The following is a 16,457-nucleotide window of genomic DNA, read 5'->3' as shown; positions in this document are numbered from 1 at the left end:
CCCTCCATCTCCCTGCCCACTGTCTCCCTGCCCTCCATCTCCCTGCCCTCCATCTCCCTGCCCTCCATCTCCATGCCCTCCATCTCCCTGCCCTCCATCTCCCTGCCCACTGTCTCCCTGCCCTCCGTCTCCCTGCCCTCCATCTCCCTGCCCTCCATCTCCATGCCCTCCATCTCCCTGCCCTCCATCTCCCTGCCCACTGTCTCCCTGCCCTCCATCTCCCTGCCCTCCATCTCCCTGCCCACTGTCTCCCTACCCTCCATCTCCCTGCCCTCCATCTCCCTGCCCTCCATCTCCCTGCCCTCCATCTCCCTGCCCTCCATCTCCCTGCCCTCCATCTCTCTGCCCACCATCTCCCTACCCTCCATCTCCCTACCCTCCATCTCCCTGCCCTCCATCTCCCTGCCCACTGTCTCCCTGCCCTCCATCTCCCTGCCCTCCATCTCCCTGCCCACCATCTCCCTGCCCACTGTCTCCCTGCCCTCCATCTCCCTGCCCTCCATCTCCCTGCCCACCATCTCCCTGCCCTCCATCTCCCTGCCCTCCATCTCCCTGCCCTCCATCTCCCTGCCCACCGTCTCTCTGCCTCCATCTCCCTGCCCTGCGTCTCCCTGCCCACCGTCTCCCTGCCCTCCATCTCCCTGCCCTCCATCTCCCTGCCCACCATCTCCCTGCCCTCCATCTCCCTGCCCACCGTCTCTCTGCCTCCATCTCCCTGCCCTGCGTCTCCCTGCCCACCGTCTCTCTGCCCTCCATCTCCCTGCCCTGCGTCTCCCTGCCCTGTGTCTCCCTGCCCTGTGTCTCCCTGTCTTCCATCCCTTTTCTTTCCCCTTCTGTCTGCTATCTCTGCCCTTCATATTCAGGTTTTTCTGCCCTCAATCTTCCTGACCTTTTTAGACTCTGCCCTACCTCTCTCTGTCGTTCATCAATCTGCAACAGTGAGTCAGTGTCTAGCAGTATAACAGACAGAGACTGACAGAGTTACAGGCAGTGCCTGACTCTCTCTGGTTGTATAACATGCAGCAGATGCTGACAGAATATCAGGCAATAATACATCAGTGCCAGAGAGTCTGACATTATCACGTTCAGAATAACCATCACCAACGACATTTCATGATGGTCGTTTGAAGCCTATGATACTAATGATATGGCTGTTGATCTCGAACCCCAAGTAATTGTTTACCTTATGGCTCCAAGGAGCCCGAGTCGGAGAACCTGGGGCTGCATGTGCCCAGGATTGAGAGCGTCGTAGAAATTGGTGTCCCGGTATCGCAGGAAGATGCTGGCTTGGCCTGATGGGTCAATAACGAGAGGCCACCTGGAACACAACAGTAACATAGAGGACAGGTCCACAATCAGAGGAGTGCAGTCGCACACTGTTCAAAGAGACACCAAGAACAGCTATGTAAGAATCCTACTCCTTGACTACAGTTCAGAAGGTTAAGGTTCTCTAAGGCTTCAAATCCCCTCGAGGCTGATTCCTAAACTTAGTGATCTCAGACTAAGCCCCACTCTCTGCAACTGGATCCTCAGTTTCCTGACCCACAGGCCACAATCAGTGAAGATTGGGGACAATATTTCATCCTCAGTAACACTTAACACTGGAGCCCCCCAGAGGTGCGTACTCAGCCCCCTACTGTACTCACTGTATACCCAAGACTGCATCACCAAATACCAGACTAATGCCATTTACAAGTTCACTGATGATACCACCAGAGTCGGTCAAATCTCAGATGGCGATGAAACAGAATACAGACGGGAGGTGGAAGACCTGGAAAAATGCTGCACTGAGAACAACCGAGCTCTCAATGCCGGCAAAACCAAGGAACTCATTAGTGACTTTTGGCAGGATGTAACTCATGCCCCCTCCTAACCCCCCCCCCCCCCCCCCCCCGCCACACACACACACACACACATATTAACAGCACCGAGGTGGAACGAGTGGAGAATGTCAAGCTCCTGGGAGTGTTCATCCACAATAAGCTTTCCTGGACTCTTCATGTGGACGCACTGGTTACAAAGGCCCAACAACGTCTCTTCTTCCTCAGGCAGCTGAGGAAATTTGGCATGACAGTGAATACCCTTTGCCAACGTTTATAGGTGCACCATCGAGAGCATTCTGTCTGGATGTATCACTACCTGGAATGGGAACTGTACCATTCAAGATTGGAGACGGTTACAGAGAGTGGTGAACTTGGCCCAGACAATCACAAAGGCCAACCTCCCATCTATAGAATCCATCTACCAGGCCCAGTGTCGAGGAAAGGCCGCCATCATTCTCAAAGATCCATCCCACCCTGGCAATGTTCTTCTACAACCTCTACCATCGGGGAGAAGGTACAGAAACCTGAACACACAAACACACCAGCTGGTTTCAAAATAGTTTCTACCCTACTGTTGTTAGAATACGGAATGGACTCACAAATTCTTAACATTCTCCTGTCCCTGTGTTTTTGTTTTTTCTGCTGTTTACCTATTATTTACTATCTATGTGACTTAACTCTGTGATCTGCCTGTATTACTCGCAAGACAAAGCTTTTCACTGTGAATCGGTACACGTGACAATAAATTCAAATCAATTCAATTCAATTCAATTCAAGTGAACGTTTCACAGGAATACCACAATGTCAGGCGGTGTCTTTTTCACATTGCCACTTCAGAGCTGACCATTTGGTCCATCAGTTCAGTTGGATGGACTCCCTGGAGTGCAAACGGTCCTGCTCTAAAAACCTACAGCACTGTAGATTTACTTCCTCTAATGTTCCATCCCAATTCCTTTAGCAATCATTCATTGTCTCCTTTTCTGCATACATTTGGACACTCTCGTCCCGCACACAGTAACAAAAAAATGCCGTTTCTCTTTTTAAAAATTCATTTACAGGAACTGACCATCAATGGCTCATCCAGGGTTTATTCCCCATCTCTGACATATCTCCATAATTTTTCAACCCATTATTTATTAAAGATCTGTCTCCTCCTTAAATTTACTCAACGTCCCAGGATCCAGTGCACTCTGAATTTGAAGGCAGGTAAGAGTCAAACACACTACCATTATTATTGAGGCTCTGCACTCACATGTAATACCCCTAAATGTGGTTTCTTAATCTGCTGCAGCAAATTTTTCCCTCATACTCGCAAAGTTTCTGGAGTTTAAGAAAAACATCATTCAAGAGATATGGACATCACTGATACAGCCACCATTTTGTAGAATCACATAATCCCTACAGTGTTATAACAGGTCATTTGGCCCACTGAGTCCACACCAACCTGGTAAAGACCCACTCCCCTACCCTCTCATCCTGCATTTCCTATGGCTAACCCACCGAGCCTACACAACCCTGGAGACCATGGGTAGCTTAGCATGACCAGGTCACTTAACCTGGACATCGCTGGACTGTGGGAGGAAACTGGAAACCAGTGTACCCGGAGCAATCCCACTCAGACACAGGGAGAGTATGCAGACTCCATACAGACAGTCACCCGATGTTGGAATCAAACCCAGGCCCCTGGGACTGTAAGAAAGCAGAGCTAACCACTGAGCCACCACATTGTCCTTTTAACTCCACTTTCCTGACATATCTCCATAATCTTTCAACCCATTATTTATTAAAGATCTGTCTTCTCCTTAAATTTACTCAACGTCCCAGGATCCAGTGCAATCTGGATTTGATTGATTGGTTTATTGTCATGTGTACCGATGGACAGTGAAAAGCTTTGTTTACAAACAGTACAGGCAGATCATAGTAAGCCGAGATATACAGATCATAGGGTAAAAAAATACTTGGACAGAGTATAGCACACAGGTTACACTGCACAGGATCTGCATGAGGCAATATCAACATGAACAAGGTCAGCTTTATTTAAAGTTAGAGATTCCATTCATCAATCTAATAATGGACGGGAGGAAGCTGTTCCTGAACCTGTTGGTGCGTGTGTTCAGGTTTCTGTACCTTCTGCCTGATGGAAGAGGGTGTAGGAGATCATTACCGGGGTGGGATGGGTCTTTGACGATGTTGGTAGCCTTTCTGCGGCAGTGAGCTGTGTAAATGGAGTCCATGGATGGAAGGTTGGCCTCTGTGATGGTCTGGGCTGTGCACACCACCTTCTCTAGTTTCTTACAGTTACCGTTCCAGGCTGTTATCCACCTGGACAGTCTGCTCTCAGTGGTATACCTGGAGAAGTTGGTGAGGGTCCTTATGGACACGGTGACTTTCCTGAGCTGCTCAAGGAGGAAGAGGTGTTGGTGTACCTTCTTGACCGTCACATCTACGTGGGAAGACCAGGATGGGTTGTTGGTTATCGTCACTCCCAGAAACGTGACACTCTCCACCTCTCATGAAATTCCTCAAGAATTCCACAGGTTCGTGACCCTTTGAGAGAAGCAATTTCTCCCCATTTCTGTTTCAAGTCTGCCAGCCCTTCTCCTAAAAACATGACCTCTCATTCACAATTGCCCCACTGAGGAAATATCCTCTTTATCTCAACTTTTATCAATTCCCTTTAGCATCTTATATATCTCAATGAGATATCCTCTCATTCTCATAAACTCCAGATGGAATAGGTCTAAACTGATCAATCTATCTTAGAGTCATAGAGTTATAGAAACAGACCCTTCGGTCCAACTCATTCATGCTGACCCGATATCCTAATCTAGTCCCATTTGCCAGCACTTGGCCCATATCCCTTCAAATCCTTCCTATTCGTATACCCTTCCAGATGACTTTTAAATGTTGCAATTGTACCAGACTCCATCACTTCCTCTGGCAACTCATTCCATACACGTACCACCCTCTGTGTGAAAAAGTTGCCCCTTAGGTCTCTTTTATATCTTTCCCCTCTCACCCTAAACCTATGCCCTCTAGTTTTGGACTTGCCCACCCCTGGGAAAATATCTTATCTATTTATTGATTATGTAAACCTCTATAAAGTCACCCCTCAGCCTCGAAAACTCCAGGGAAAACAGCCCCAACCTGTTCAGCCTCTCCCTGTAGCTCAAATCCTCCAACCCAGGCAACACCCTTAACTCCTAACTAGTTCTGGACTGAACTAAATGTTTTTGCGACCTGCCACCTGCACAATTGTCAAACTGAAGGGCTGCAACAACAAGCTCCACCTAAACAGACTGGCATTTCTGTCCTTAACTATTTCCACAAATGTCAATGTGATCAGTGTGTACAATTGTCTCAGGCACATTGCTGGGAATACAGACACTGAAATGGTGTAATGCTAACACCAAATTTAAAGTCTGTTTCTCCACTGTTGAACATTTTTGACGATGAACGTTGAACTTCCTGGAAAAATACCCGATGGGTCTTTCTATTCCCTCACCATCCTCGTGCAGGAGCACCACACTGACACCCACATCACTGGCATTGATCGCCACCTGGAAACACTTTGTGTAACCAGTGTGGCTAATACTGGGGCAGTGATTAACTCAGTTTCGAGGCTGGCAAATGCCTTTTGACAGTCTGCTGTCCACTGAAACTTCTTGCCTTTTTTTTTAACAATTCAGTGAGTGGAGCAGCCAAACTGCTAAAGTTCGGCACAAACTTTCGGTAAAATCCACTCAATTCCAGGAACTGTAGGACTGCTTTTTTTTGTCAACAGTGTGGAAACTTCCCCAAATACTTTGGTTTTTGCTTCCCGTGGGGCCATTTGTCAGTGTCCAATAACATGGCCCAGGAAGGTGACTTAGACTTTGTCAAATTCCCTTTTCCCACCAAGCCTGCCTTCCAAAGTCAATCAAACAAGTCCAATAAATGCTGTAAATGTTCCTTCCACGAGTGACTAAAAATCCCCAGGTCATCAATACACACCAGCCAGTTGGGTAATCTGGCAATGACCTTATTAGTCAGTCTCTGAAATGTGGCTGGAGTGTATTTCATACCAAATGGCATGACTTTGAACTGATATAGTCCATTTGGCATTACGAAAGCTGAAATTGCCTTTGCTCTCTCTGACAGAGGTACCTGCCAGTCGCCTCTGAGCAAGGCCAACTTAGAAATGTAAGTTGCTTGTCCTACATTTTTGACACAATCCTCCAACTGTGGAATTGGATATGCATCAGTCTTTGTAACAGTGTTGACATTGCGATAATCCACACATAACCGTTGGGTACCATCTGGCTTTGGCACCATGACTATGGGGGAGCTCCAGTCACTGTAACTCACTTTGATTGTGCCATCTTGGAGCATGCTCTCTATCTCCTTCTGAACCTGTGCCAACTTTAGAGAGTTCTGCTTGTAAGGATGTTGCTTCATCGGAACTGCATCTCCTATATCTTCTCAATTATTTCCCCATGTGATAGTAATAACTCTGTCAGGTCATTTCAATATTCTTGTGGAAGGTAACTCAATTATTTATCCCAATTTTTGACAACTTCCTCATTGTTCAATTTGATTTGAGGAATGTCCAATTCAGAATCCCCTGAACTTGGTTCTTCCTCCTGTGTTGTAATCACTAACACCTTCTCCTCTTGCTTCCCTTCCCTATCAAAACACCTTTTGAGCATATTCACATGACACACTCTGTGAGATTCCTTCCTGTCTGGACTCCTTATCAAGTAGTTCACCTCACTCAATTTGATACAGTTCACTAAATCTTGTTTTTAAAGACTTATCTGTTGCTGGAAGTACCTTATCCAATACCTTATCCCCAATGGAAAAATTGTGAATTTTTAATTTCTTCTCCGCTTCTTGTTTCATTGTATGCTGCGATACTTTTAAATGGTGTCTAACCAACCCTCCAGCTGTATTTCGTTGTTCTCTAAAATTTGACACACAGTCCAAATGGGTAGTCTCTGAGTTCTGACTGATTAATTTCTCCTTAACCATTTTTAATGGTCTTCTGACTTCATGCTCAAAAATTAATTCAAATGGACTAAATTTGATCGATTCATCTCTGATCGCAAAAAGTACAAACAGAACTCCCTTATCCCAATCTGACTGGATCTCTATTGGTAGTTCATATTTAGTAAAACAATTTGAGTAATTCTTCTCTATCCCTTTTAGTTGTGATGCTGTGTAATGGGATTGCCTCTGGAAATCTAGTCGACACATCCATTATTGTTAATAAATACTCATTCCCACTTTTTGTTTGAGGTAGGGGACCTACACATTCAATCAAGACTCTTGTGAAAGGTTCCTCAAATGCTGGAATAGGTTAGTGAGTTTTGAGAAGATTTGTAGCTCAGATTGAGGTTCTGGTTGTATGTTTGCTCGCTGAGCTGAGCTGGAAGCTGCCTGTGGTTTTCCCATTAGCTGACACGTATGACACATCTGGCAAAATTCAACTACATCCTTGTGTAGTCCAGGCCAGTAAAAATGTCTTTGTATTTTAGCCTGTGTTTTCCTCACCCCTAAATGACCTCCAAGTGGTAGCTCATGCGCCATTCACAGCACCTCTTTTTTATACCCTACTGGCAAAACAATTTGATGAATCTCAGCCTATTTCTCATCTGTTTGAATGTGTGATGGTCTCCATTTCCTCATTAAGACATCATTTGTTAAGTAATAACACACAGGAATGCATTCACTTTCCTACTCTGTAAATGCCTTTTGATATAACTGTCCTAAGTTCTCATCTTTCTGCTGTAATTCAGTCAGCTTAGCAGAGCTAAAGCCACTTCCATGTTTACCTATTTGCTCCTGCTCTGTGCCACTTATCTGATCAACAAAGGTCTCGGATAATACTAAGTCAGCTTCCTTATCTGTGCCTTTTGACCTCTCCTGCATCAGCTTGTGCCTCTATGATATGGTGATCACACGATCAGGGAAAATTCCTGGAAAAGCATTCTCCATGTCTTCAGTTGCGTTTATCTACATTGGCTTTTCAACTAGAGTAGGCAGCACGCCTCCCAGTGAATCAGAGATATCATTTGCAAAGAACAGTTGTATTCCTGAAGCTGAAAGTTTGTCCAATACTCCTGCCACAAATTCTCCACTCCTCTCTGGACTCTCTCGCCTCACTTTACATAACTGAGCACTTTTTGTCTCACCATGAATTCCTGTTATGAGTACCTTCCCTGGCAATAGTCCCTCAGGTGTACATATCTCCTCATCCTTCAGCAATACAGACTGAGAGGATCTTGTGTCCCTTAATATTGTAACCTCCTTACCTATTACTCCTGGCCTGTGTGAATAAACCTTACCCTTGCATGTAAATCTTTTAAGCAGATCTGACACTTCCTCCTTAATCACCCTCTGATCAGCTTGTACACTCTGAGGCAGTGGTCTAACTTCCCTTGTGCTTTTTGTTACTAGTCCAACAGAACTTCCAGGCCTGTCTTGTTTTCCTACATCTGGCTTTCTCCTCACGCACCAACACTGTGATTTTGTGTGGCCCACTGTATTACAATGAAAACACCGGAGCCTTTTAGCAGCTTTGTCCCCCTCAGGGGTCTCTTTTTTACCCTGTGGTAAGTTATCCTTATGATCTTCATGGAGATTGATCATTCCCTCTCCATGTGAGGATTTCTCTTTGCCCCAATTTCTATCCCTCATGGACTGGAATTGATTCTGGAAGCCAAGCCGAGTCTTATTGACCAGCTCATAACCATCAGCCCCTTCAGCTGCTAGCTCTCTGCTCTTCCACATGAGTTTGCACTACTTCAGGCAGTGAGTTTTTGAATTTTTCCAAAATAATTACCTCTCTAAGGGCACCATGAATTGGCTTGATTTTTGAAGCTCTTATCCATCTATCAAAATTACTTTGTTTAATCCTTTCAAACTCGATATAAGTTTGTTCAGGGTCCCTCTTTAGGTTCCTGAAACAGTGTCTGTAGCTTCTGGTACAAGCTCAGATGCAGTTAAAATGGCTTTTTTCACCTCCTCATACTCCCAGATACCTCCTCTGGTAGGGATGCGAATACCTCACTAGCCCTACCTGAGAGTTTAGTTTGGATCAACAAAACCCACATTGCCACTAGTCACTGCATTTGTTTAGCCACCTTTTCAAATGAGATGAAGAAGGCTTCCACATCCCTCACATCAAATTTAAGCCATGTTTAAATATACTTAATCAGTTTCTCACTAGGATTCTGACTACCAGGGGCTTGTTCACCCTCACTCTCCCCCTCCCTCATCCTATCTCCAGCCTTTTAAGCTGACTTTCCTTTTTAAATGTCAGTTTCTGAAGTTCATAAGCTCTCTCTTTTTCGTCCTGTTCTGCTGCCCTCTCTTTTTCCCTCTCTTCTGCTGCTAATTGTAACTCAGACTGTTTCACTTCTGCTGCCCTTTCCTTATCTCTCGTCTCTAACTCAAGCTGCTTCATTTACAATTGAATCCTTGGCACCTCTATAGAGTCTGATGGTTTCTCCAGCGAGTTTAAATTCTGAGCTACTGATGTAATTATCTCTCCTTTCCTCACAGAAGCAGGCAGGTCCAATTCCAGCTTCTCTGCTAATTCCTGCAGCTTGGTCTTATTCACATTTTGCAAAACTTCCAAAGTCACTGCATCCACATCCAGAAAACTTTTGGTGACTGAAAGAGCCATTACTGGCCCAAACTTTGTCTTCCCAACCAAACTAACACCTGAAATAAAGACACTAGCACCTACCACTCGCTGTTTAAAATCCCACAAAGAGCCCCAATCTGTTATGGACTAGGGCAGACCTCTCAAAACATTCTTAGCAGGCAGCCTTAGACTTAACTTTGTAATTTGTCTCGGTAAGTGAATAGTGAAAATTACCTGGAGTGAGCTAGCTAGGTTGACTACTAGATTTTAAAACAGATAAAGATTGGGAGAAGATTTGTAGCTCAGGTGCTCGTTGTTGTGGTTCTGTTTGCCGAGATGGGAATTTGTGTTGCAGACGTTTCGTCCCCTGTCTAGGTGACATCCTCAGTGCTTGGGAGCCTCCTGTGAAGCGCTTCTGTGCTGTTTCCTCTGGCATTTATAGTGGCCTGTCTCTGCCGCTTCCGGTTGTCAGTTCCAGCTGTCCGCTGCACTGGCCGGTATATTGGGTCCAGGTCGATGTGTTTGTTGATAGAGTCTGTGGATGAGTGCCATGCCTCTAGAAATTCCCTGGCTGTTCTCTGTTTGGCTTGCCCCATAATAGTAGCGTTGTCCCAGTCGAATTCATGTTGCTTGTCATCTGTGTGTGTGGCGACTAAGGATAGCTGGTCGTGTTGTTTCGTGGCTAGTTGGTGTTCATGGATACGGATCGTTAGCTGTCTTCCTGTTTCTCCTATGTAGTGTTTTGTGCAGTCCTCGCATGGGATTTTGTACACTACATTGGTTTTGCTCATGTTGGGTATCGGGTCCTTCGTTCTGGTGAGATGTTGTCTGAGAGTGGCTGTTGGTTTGTGTGCTATTATGAGTCCTAATGGTCGCAGTAGTCTGGCTGTCAGTTCGGGAATGCTCCTGATGTATGGTAGTGTGGCTAGTCCTTTGGGTTGTGGCATGTTCTCATTCTGTTGTCTTTCCCTCAGGCATCTGTTGATGAAATTGTGAGGGTATCCATTTTTGGCGAATACATTGTAAAGGTGTTCCTCTTCCTCTTTTTGCAGTTCTGGTGTGCTGCAGTGTGTTGTGGCCCTTTTGAATAGTGTCTTGATGCAACTTTGTTTGTGTGTGTTGGGGTGGTTGCTTTCATAGTTTAGGACTTGGTCTGTGTGTGTGGCTTTCCTGTACACCTTTGTGGTGAATTCTCCGTTCGGTATTCTCTGTACCATCACGTCTAGGAATGGGAGTTGGTTGTCCTTTTCTTCCTCTCTAGTGAATCGGATTCCTGTGAGTGTGGCGTTGATGATCTGGTGTGTGTTCTCTATTTCTGTGTTTTTAATTATTTCAAAGGTGTCATCTACATATCTGACCCAGAGTTTGGGTTGAATTTGCGCAAAGTCTTACCGCAAAGAATGGAACACAAAGAATAGAATAAAGAACCTCTACAGAACTCAGTCTATCCAAACTAGGTTTAATTATGCTGTTCCAAATACACACAACAGTCCCAGTAAGCAAACCATCTTGAAACACAGTTAAAAAATGGAACAGATACTTACAGGTTGAAGTTAGAAGGGCAAAAGAGAGAGACAGAGTTCCCACACAGCTCACTGTTGAACACCCAACTAGCTCTGGACTGAACAAAACTGCTCAGCTAGAGAGCTGACCACTACCCTTTCATTATACAGGTCACTTCAAAAACATGGCCACTTTGGGCTGAAGTCTCATCTGTTTACATATAAACACAAAGGCCTCTCAACACCCTTTAATCTCAGTACCAAACTAGACTAATCGGTGCCGGGAACGGTCTATTACCTCTCTGAAAAAAAACCAAGGACATATCCTTGAGAAAAGGAACAGCTTTTTAAAAAAAGAAACCAGCTTTGTGACACATGTCTGACATTATGATGGAGTGAATTTCAATGATGAAGCAGCTGAGGATATCTGAGTCTGTGCCATTATGCTGAAGAACACGTGCTTTGATGTTGTGGGTCTTAAGTGACTGATCTGAAACAATCACAACCATCTTCCTACCTGTCAGGTATGAATCCAACCAGCAGAGAGTCTGCCCCCTGATATTCATTGATTCCAGTTTTGCCACAATTGGTCGAATGCAGCCGTGATATCAAGGGTTGTTCCTCTCCCCTCCCCTCTGGAATCCAGCTCTTTTGTCCATGTTTGAGGCTGTAATGAGGTCAGGAGCTGAGTGACCCTGGGGGGATCCCAAACTGGGCAGGTCACTGAGCAGGTTATTGCTGAGCAGGTGCTGCTTGGTAGCTCGGTTACTGACACCGTCCATCACTTTACTGATTGGACAAAATCATTTAGATTAGCTAATGTGGGGTCATAATTTAAGAAAGATGGCAAGGAAAAGCCAGGGAACTACAGACTGGTGAGTCTGACATCGATGGTGGGCACGTTGTTGGAGGGAATCCTGGGGGACAGGATTTACATTTATTTGGGAAGACAAGGACTGATTAGGGATAGTCAGCATGGGAAATCGTGCTGGAAATCGTGGCTCACAAACTTGATGGAGCTTTTTAAAGAAGGCATGTTGTGTGCAATTCTGGTCTCCCTCCTATTGGGGGATGTTGTGAAACTTAGAAGAGTTCAGAAAAGATTTACAAGGATGTTGCCAGGGTTGGAGGATTTGAGCTATAGGAAGAGGCTGAATAGACTGAGGCTATTTTTATTTGGAGCGTCAGAGGCTGAGGGGTGACCTTATAGAGGTTTATAAAATCATGAGGGGCATGGGTAGGATAAATAGACAAGGTCTTTTCCCAGAGGTAGGGAGTCCAAAACTAGAGGGCATAGGTTTAAGGTGAGAGGGGAAAGACTTTGAAAGGGATCTAAGGGGAAACTTTTTCACACAGATGGAGTTGCATATATAGAATGAGAGGAAGTGGTGGAGGCTGGTAGAATTATAACATTTAAAAGGTATCTGGATGGGTGTATGAATAGGAAGGGTTCAGAGGATCTTGGGTCAACTGCTGGCAATTGGGACTAGATTAGGTTAGGATATCTGGTCAGCCTGGATGAGTTGAACCAAAAGATCTGCTTCTGTGTTGTACAACTCTGTGACTCTATGACTTCCAACTTAGACACAGTTATGATCGCTATTCTAATCAAAGCTCCGACTCTATCAGATTATTCATTATCACCTTTTCATTGCATAATAATAGACAACAGAACATCATGTTTCTGTAGTGATTATAACAAGGTCAGCCAGGTGGACCTAATACAATATGAGTCCCCGATTGGGGCTGTTAGTCTGGTCCAATCAGGGAGCCTTAGCTGACAGATAGAAACAGGACAATAGAAAATAGACAATAGGTGCAGGAGTAGGCCATTCTGCCCTTCGAGCCTGCACCACCATTCAATATGATCATGGCTGATCATCCTTAATCAGTATCCTGTTCCTGCCTTATCTCCATAACCCTTGATTCCACTATCCTTGAGAGCTCTATCCAATTCTTTCTTAAATGAATCCAGAGACTGGGCCTCCACTGCCCTCTGGGGCAGAGCATTCCACACAGCCACCACTCTCTGGGTGAAGAAGTTTCTCCTCATCTCTGTCCTAAATGGTCTACCCTGTATTTTTAAGCTGTGTCCTCTGGTTCGGCACTCACCCATCAGCGGAAACATGTTTCCTGCCTCCAGAGTGTCCAATCCTTTAATAATCTTATATGTCTCAATCAGATCCCCTCTCAGTCTTCTAAACTCAAGGGTATACAAGCCCAGTCGCTCCAGTCTTTCAGCGCAAGGTAGTCCCGCCATTCCATGAATTGACCTTGTGAACCTACGCTGCACTCCCTCAATAGCCAGAATGTCTTTCCTCAAATTTGGAGACCAGAACTGTACACAGTACTCCAGGTGTGGTCTCACCAGGGCCCTGTACAGCTGCAGAAGAATCTCTTTGCTTCTATACTCAATCCCTCTTGTTATGAAGGCCAGCATGCTATTAGCCTTCTTCACTACCTGCTGTACCTGCATGCTTACCTTCACTGACTGGTGTACAAGAACACCCAGATCTCTCTGTACTGCCCCTTTACCTAACTTGATTCCATTTAGGTAGTAATCTGCCTTCCTGTTCTTGCCACCAAAGTGGATAACCATACATTTATCCACATTAAACTGCATCTGCCATGCATCTGACCACTCACCTAACTTGTCCAGGTCACCCTGTAAACTCCTAACATCCTCGTCACATTTCACCCTGCCACCCAGCTTAGTATCATCAGCAAATTTGCTAATGTTATTGCTAATACCATCTTCTATATCATTAACCTATATTGTAAAAAGCTGCGGTCCCAGTACTGATCCCTGCGGTACCCCACTGGTCACTGCCTGTCATTCTGAAATGGAGCCGTTTATCACAACTCTTTGTTTCCTATCAGCCAACCAACTTTCAATCCAAGTTACTTTGCCCCCAATACCATGTGCCCTAACTTTGCTCACTAACCTCCTATGGGGGGACTTTATCAAAAGCTTTCTGAAAGTCCAGGTATACTACATCTACTGGATCTCCCTTGTCTATCTTCAGAGTTACATCCTCAAAAAATTCCAGAAGATTAGTCAAGCATGATTTCCCCTTCATAAATCCATGCTGACTCTGACCTATCCTGTTACACAATGGTGTCTTTTCACTATGTCAGTGCACATTCACACGTAGCCATAGGTGAAAATATAAGCATTACTGCTGCACCCCCTTTGAGTGCAGTGGTAGTGACAGGGAATTTTTTTTAAAAAGAAAAAATAAATAAATAAGAGATTCTGAGAGTCTCCTCACTTGAGAAAAAAAACAGGTATCTCAGAGTTGCCACTCAATTAGGGACTGACTCTGAGCCTGCCAGTCAGCGTCCATGTACCATGCACGAGGTAATAAAGGGTGACCCAGTGACAGGATACCGGCCCCTGTGGAGTTATTTCAATTATACCATGTCAAGTGAAAAAAGTGAAAATAAAAAGCGAATATCAGAGGGCCCCGTTCACTCTGAAAGCTGGCTCTGAGGAAGCCGGACTAGTGTCATGTGTAAATAAAAGGTGACTGGGTGATAGTTTGTCTGCCTCTCTGCAGTATTTCAGTGGCGATGAGAGAAAGACATATTGTTCTGAAGAAATTCACCTCACAGCAGGTGTCTTTGATTGGAGTAAGCATCTCTGGCATCATGCCATTACTTCAGAAGCTTGACTTGTTCTATCCTGCCATTGAAATCCAGGCCCAGAATGTGGAAAGCATGCATTATTTTCTTCTGGGCAAATGACACTGGGGCAGATGAAAAGCAATGAGTAATTCTCCTGACAGCCTGTGGACCTGCAGCTTTTTTAGTTATTAGGAGCCGAACATTTCCTCAGGTACAGATACAAAACTTTTGATGAGTTGACGGATTTGGCTAAGGAATATCATGATCCTAAGACTCATCTAATTATGAGATGCTATTGGTTTTACTCAGCAGTTCGAGAACCAGGGGAATCTGTGTCAGGATTTTTGATGAGGTTAAGATGACGGCAGAGGCATGTGACTTTGGTTTAACCTTTAATGAAATGCTGAGAGACTGTTTAGTATGTGGGATTAATGATGTGACCATGTAAAAGTACTTACTGAAGTCTCTCTGGACTTGAACACACACCTTTAATGCACTATCTGAGCTGAGATGTAACCTTTTTTCCTATAAAACCTTAAGTTATCTTGAACATGTGACTTAAAATAAGTTCTGGGATTTACATATTAATGAATCGAAACCTGCAACCCATTCTAAAAGATGAAAGACTTAACAACAATCCAGGTTTGTTAAATATATCATTTTGCTTGTATGTCACTGTAATCTTTTGCTATAAATTCTGTGTCTTATGGTCCTGCTTCACAACCACCTGATGAAGGAGCAGCGCTCCAAAAACTAGTACTTTCAAAGAAACCTGTTGGACTATCACCTTGTGTAACTTTGGATTTGAAACAGACACTACAACTGGCTTTATCATGAGAAAAGACAGCAACTGGAGCGTGGGAGTTGAAAACACCAAATGCAGGAGATCACAATGAGTCAGACAGTAACCTTGGAGTGAGAGCAAGTGAACATTTTGAGTCTAGATGACCATTCATCATAACAACAAGGTATTCCGACAGAAGTGGATATCTCACCAGGCTAACTGAGTTTGAGGAACACCATTTGTAAGAAGGCAATTGCATATAGAGTCATAGTCATAGAGATGTACAGCACGGAAACAGACCCTTCGGGCCAACCCGTCCAGGCCCACCAGATATCCCAACCCAATCTAGTCCCACCTGCCAACACCCAGCCCATATCCCTCCAAACCCTTCCTATTCATATACCCATCCAAATGCCTCTTAAATGTTGCAATTGTACCAGCCTCCACCACATCCTCTGGCAGCTCATTCCACACACGTATCACCCTCTGAGTGAAAATGTTGCCCCTTAGGTCTCTTTTATATCTTTGCCCTCTCACCCTAAACCTATGCCCTCTACTTCTGGACTCCCCGACCCCAGGGAAAAGACTTCGTCTATTTACCCTATCCATGCCCCTCATGACTTTGTAAACCTCTATAAGGTCACCCCTCAGCCTCTGACGCTCCAGGGAAAACAGCCCCAGCCTGTTCAGCCTCTGCCTGTAGCTCAAAACCTCTAACCCTGGCAACATCCTTGTAAATCTTTTCTGAACCCTTTCAAGTTTTACAACATCTTTCCGATAGGAAGGAGACCAGAATTGCACGCAATATTCCAACAGTGACCTAACCAATGTCCTGTACAGCCGCAACATAACCTCCCAACTCCTGTACTCGATACTCTGACCAATAAAGGAAAGCATACCAAACACCACCTTCACTGTACTATTTACTGCGATTCCACTTTCAAGGAGCTATGAACCTGCACTCCAAGGTCTCTTTGTTTAGCAACACTCCCTAGGACCTCACCATTAAGTGTATAAATCCTGCTAAGATTTGCTTTCCCCAAATGCAGCACCTCGCATTTATCTGAAGGTCAGTGGAGTTGTGGATAGTG

At 44.9% G+C, this 16,457-nt stretch overlaps 1 protein-coding gene across 10 annotated transcripts in view; it reads right to left on the bottom strand.

The window, feature by feature from the left end:
* Positions 1-16,457, bottom strand: part of LOC140480929 (IQ motif and ankyrin repeat domain-containing protein 1-like) — a 343,897-nt gene that overhangs the window by 15,755 nt on the left and 311,685 nt on the right. For all 10 annotated transcript variants that reach the window (XM_072576526.1, XM_072576521.1, XM_072576525.1 and 7 more), the window contains one exon: positions 1,184-1,318. In XM_072576526.1, the coding sequence (XP_072432627.1) occupies positions 1,184-1,318 (135 nt within the window). The remainder of the gene's footprint in view (positions 1-1,183; positions 1,319-16,457) is intronic.

The sequence above is a fragment of the Chiloscyllium punctatum genome, chromosome 8 (assembly GCF_047496795.1).
Source record: "Chiloscyllium punctatum isolate Juve2018m chromosome 8, sChiPun1.3, whole genome shotgun sequence".
Lineage (NCBI taxonomy): Eukaryota > Metazoa > Chordata > Chondrichthyes > Orectolobiformes > Hemiscylliidae > Chiloscyllium > Chiloscyllium punctatum.
The sequence above is the reverse complement of the archived record's forward strand: the minus strand, read 5'-3'. Positions and strand labels throughout refer to the sequence as shown.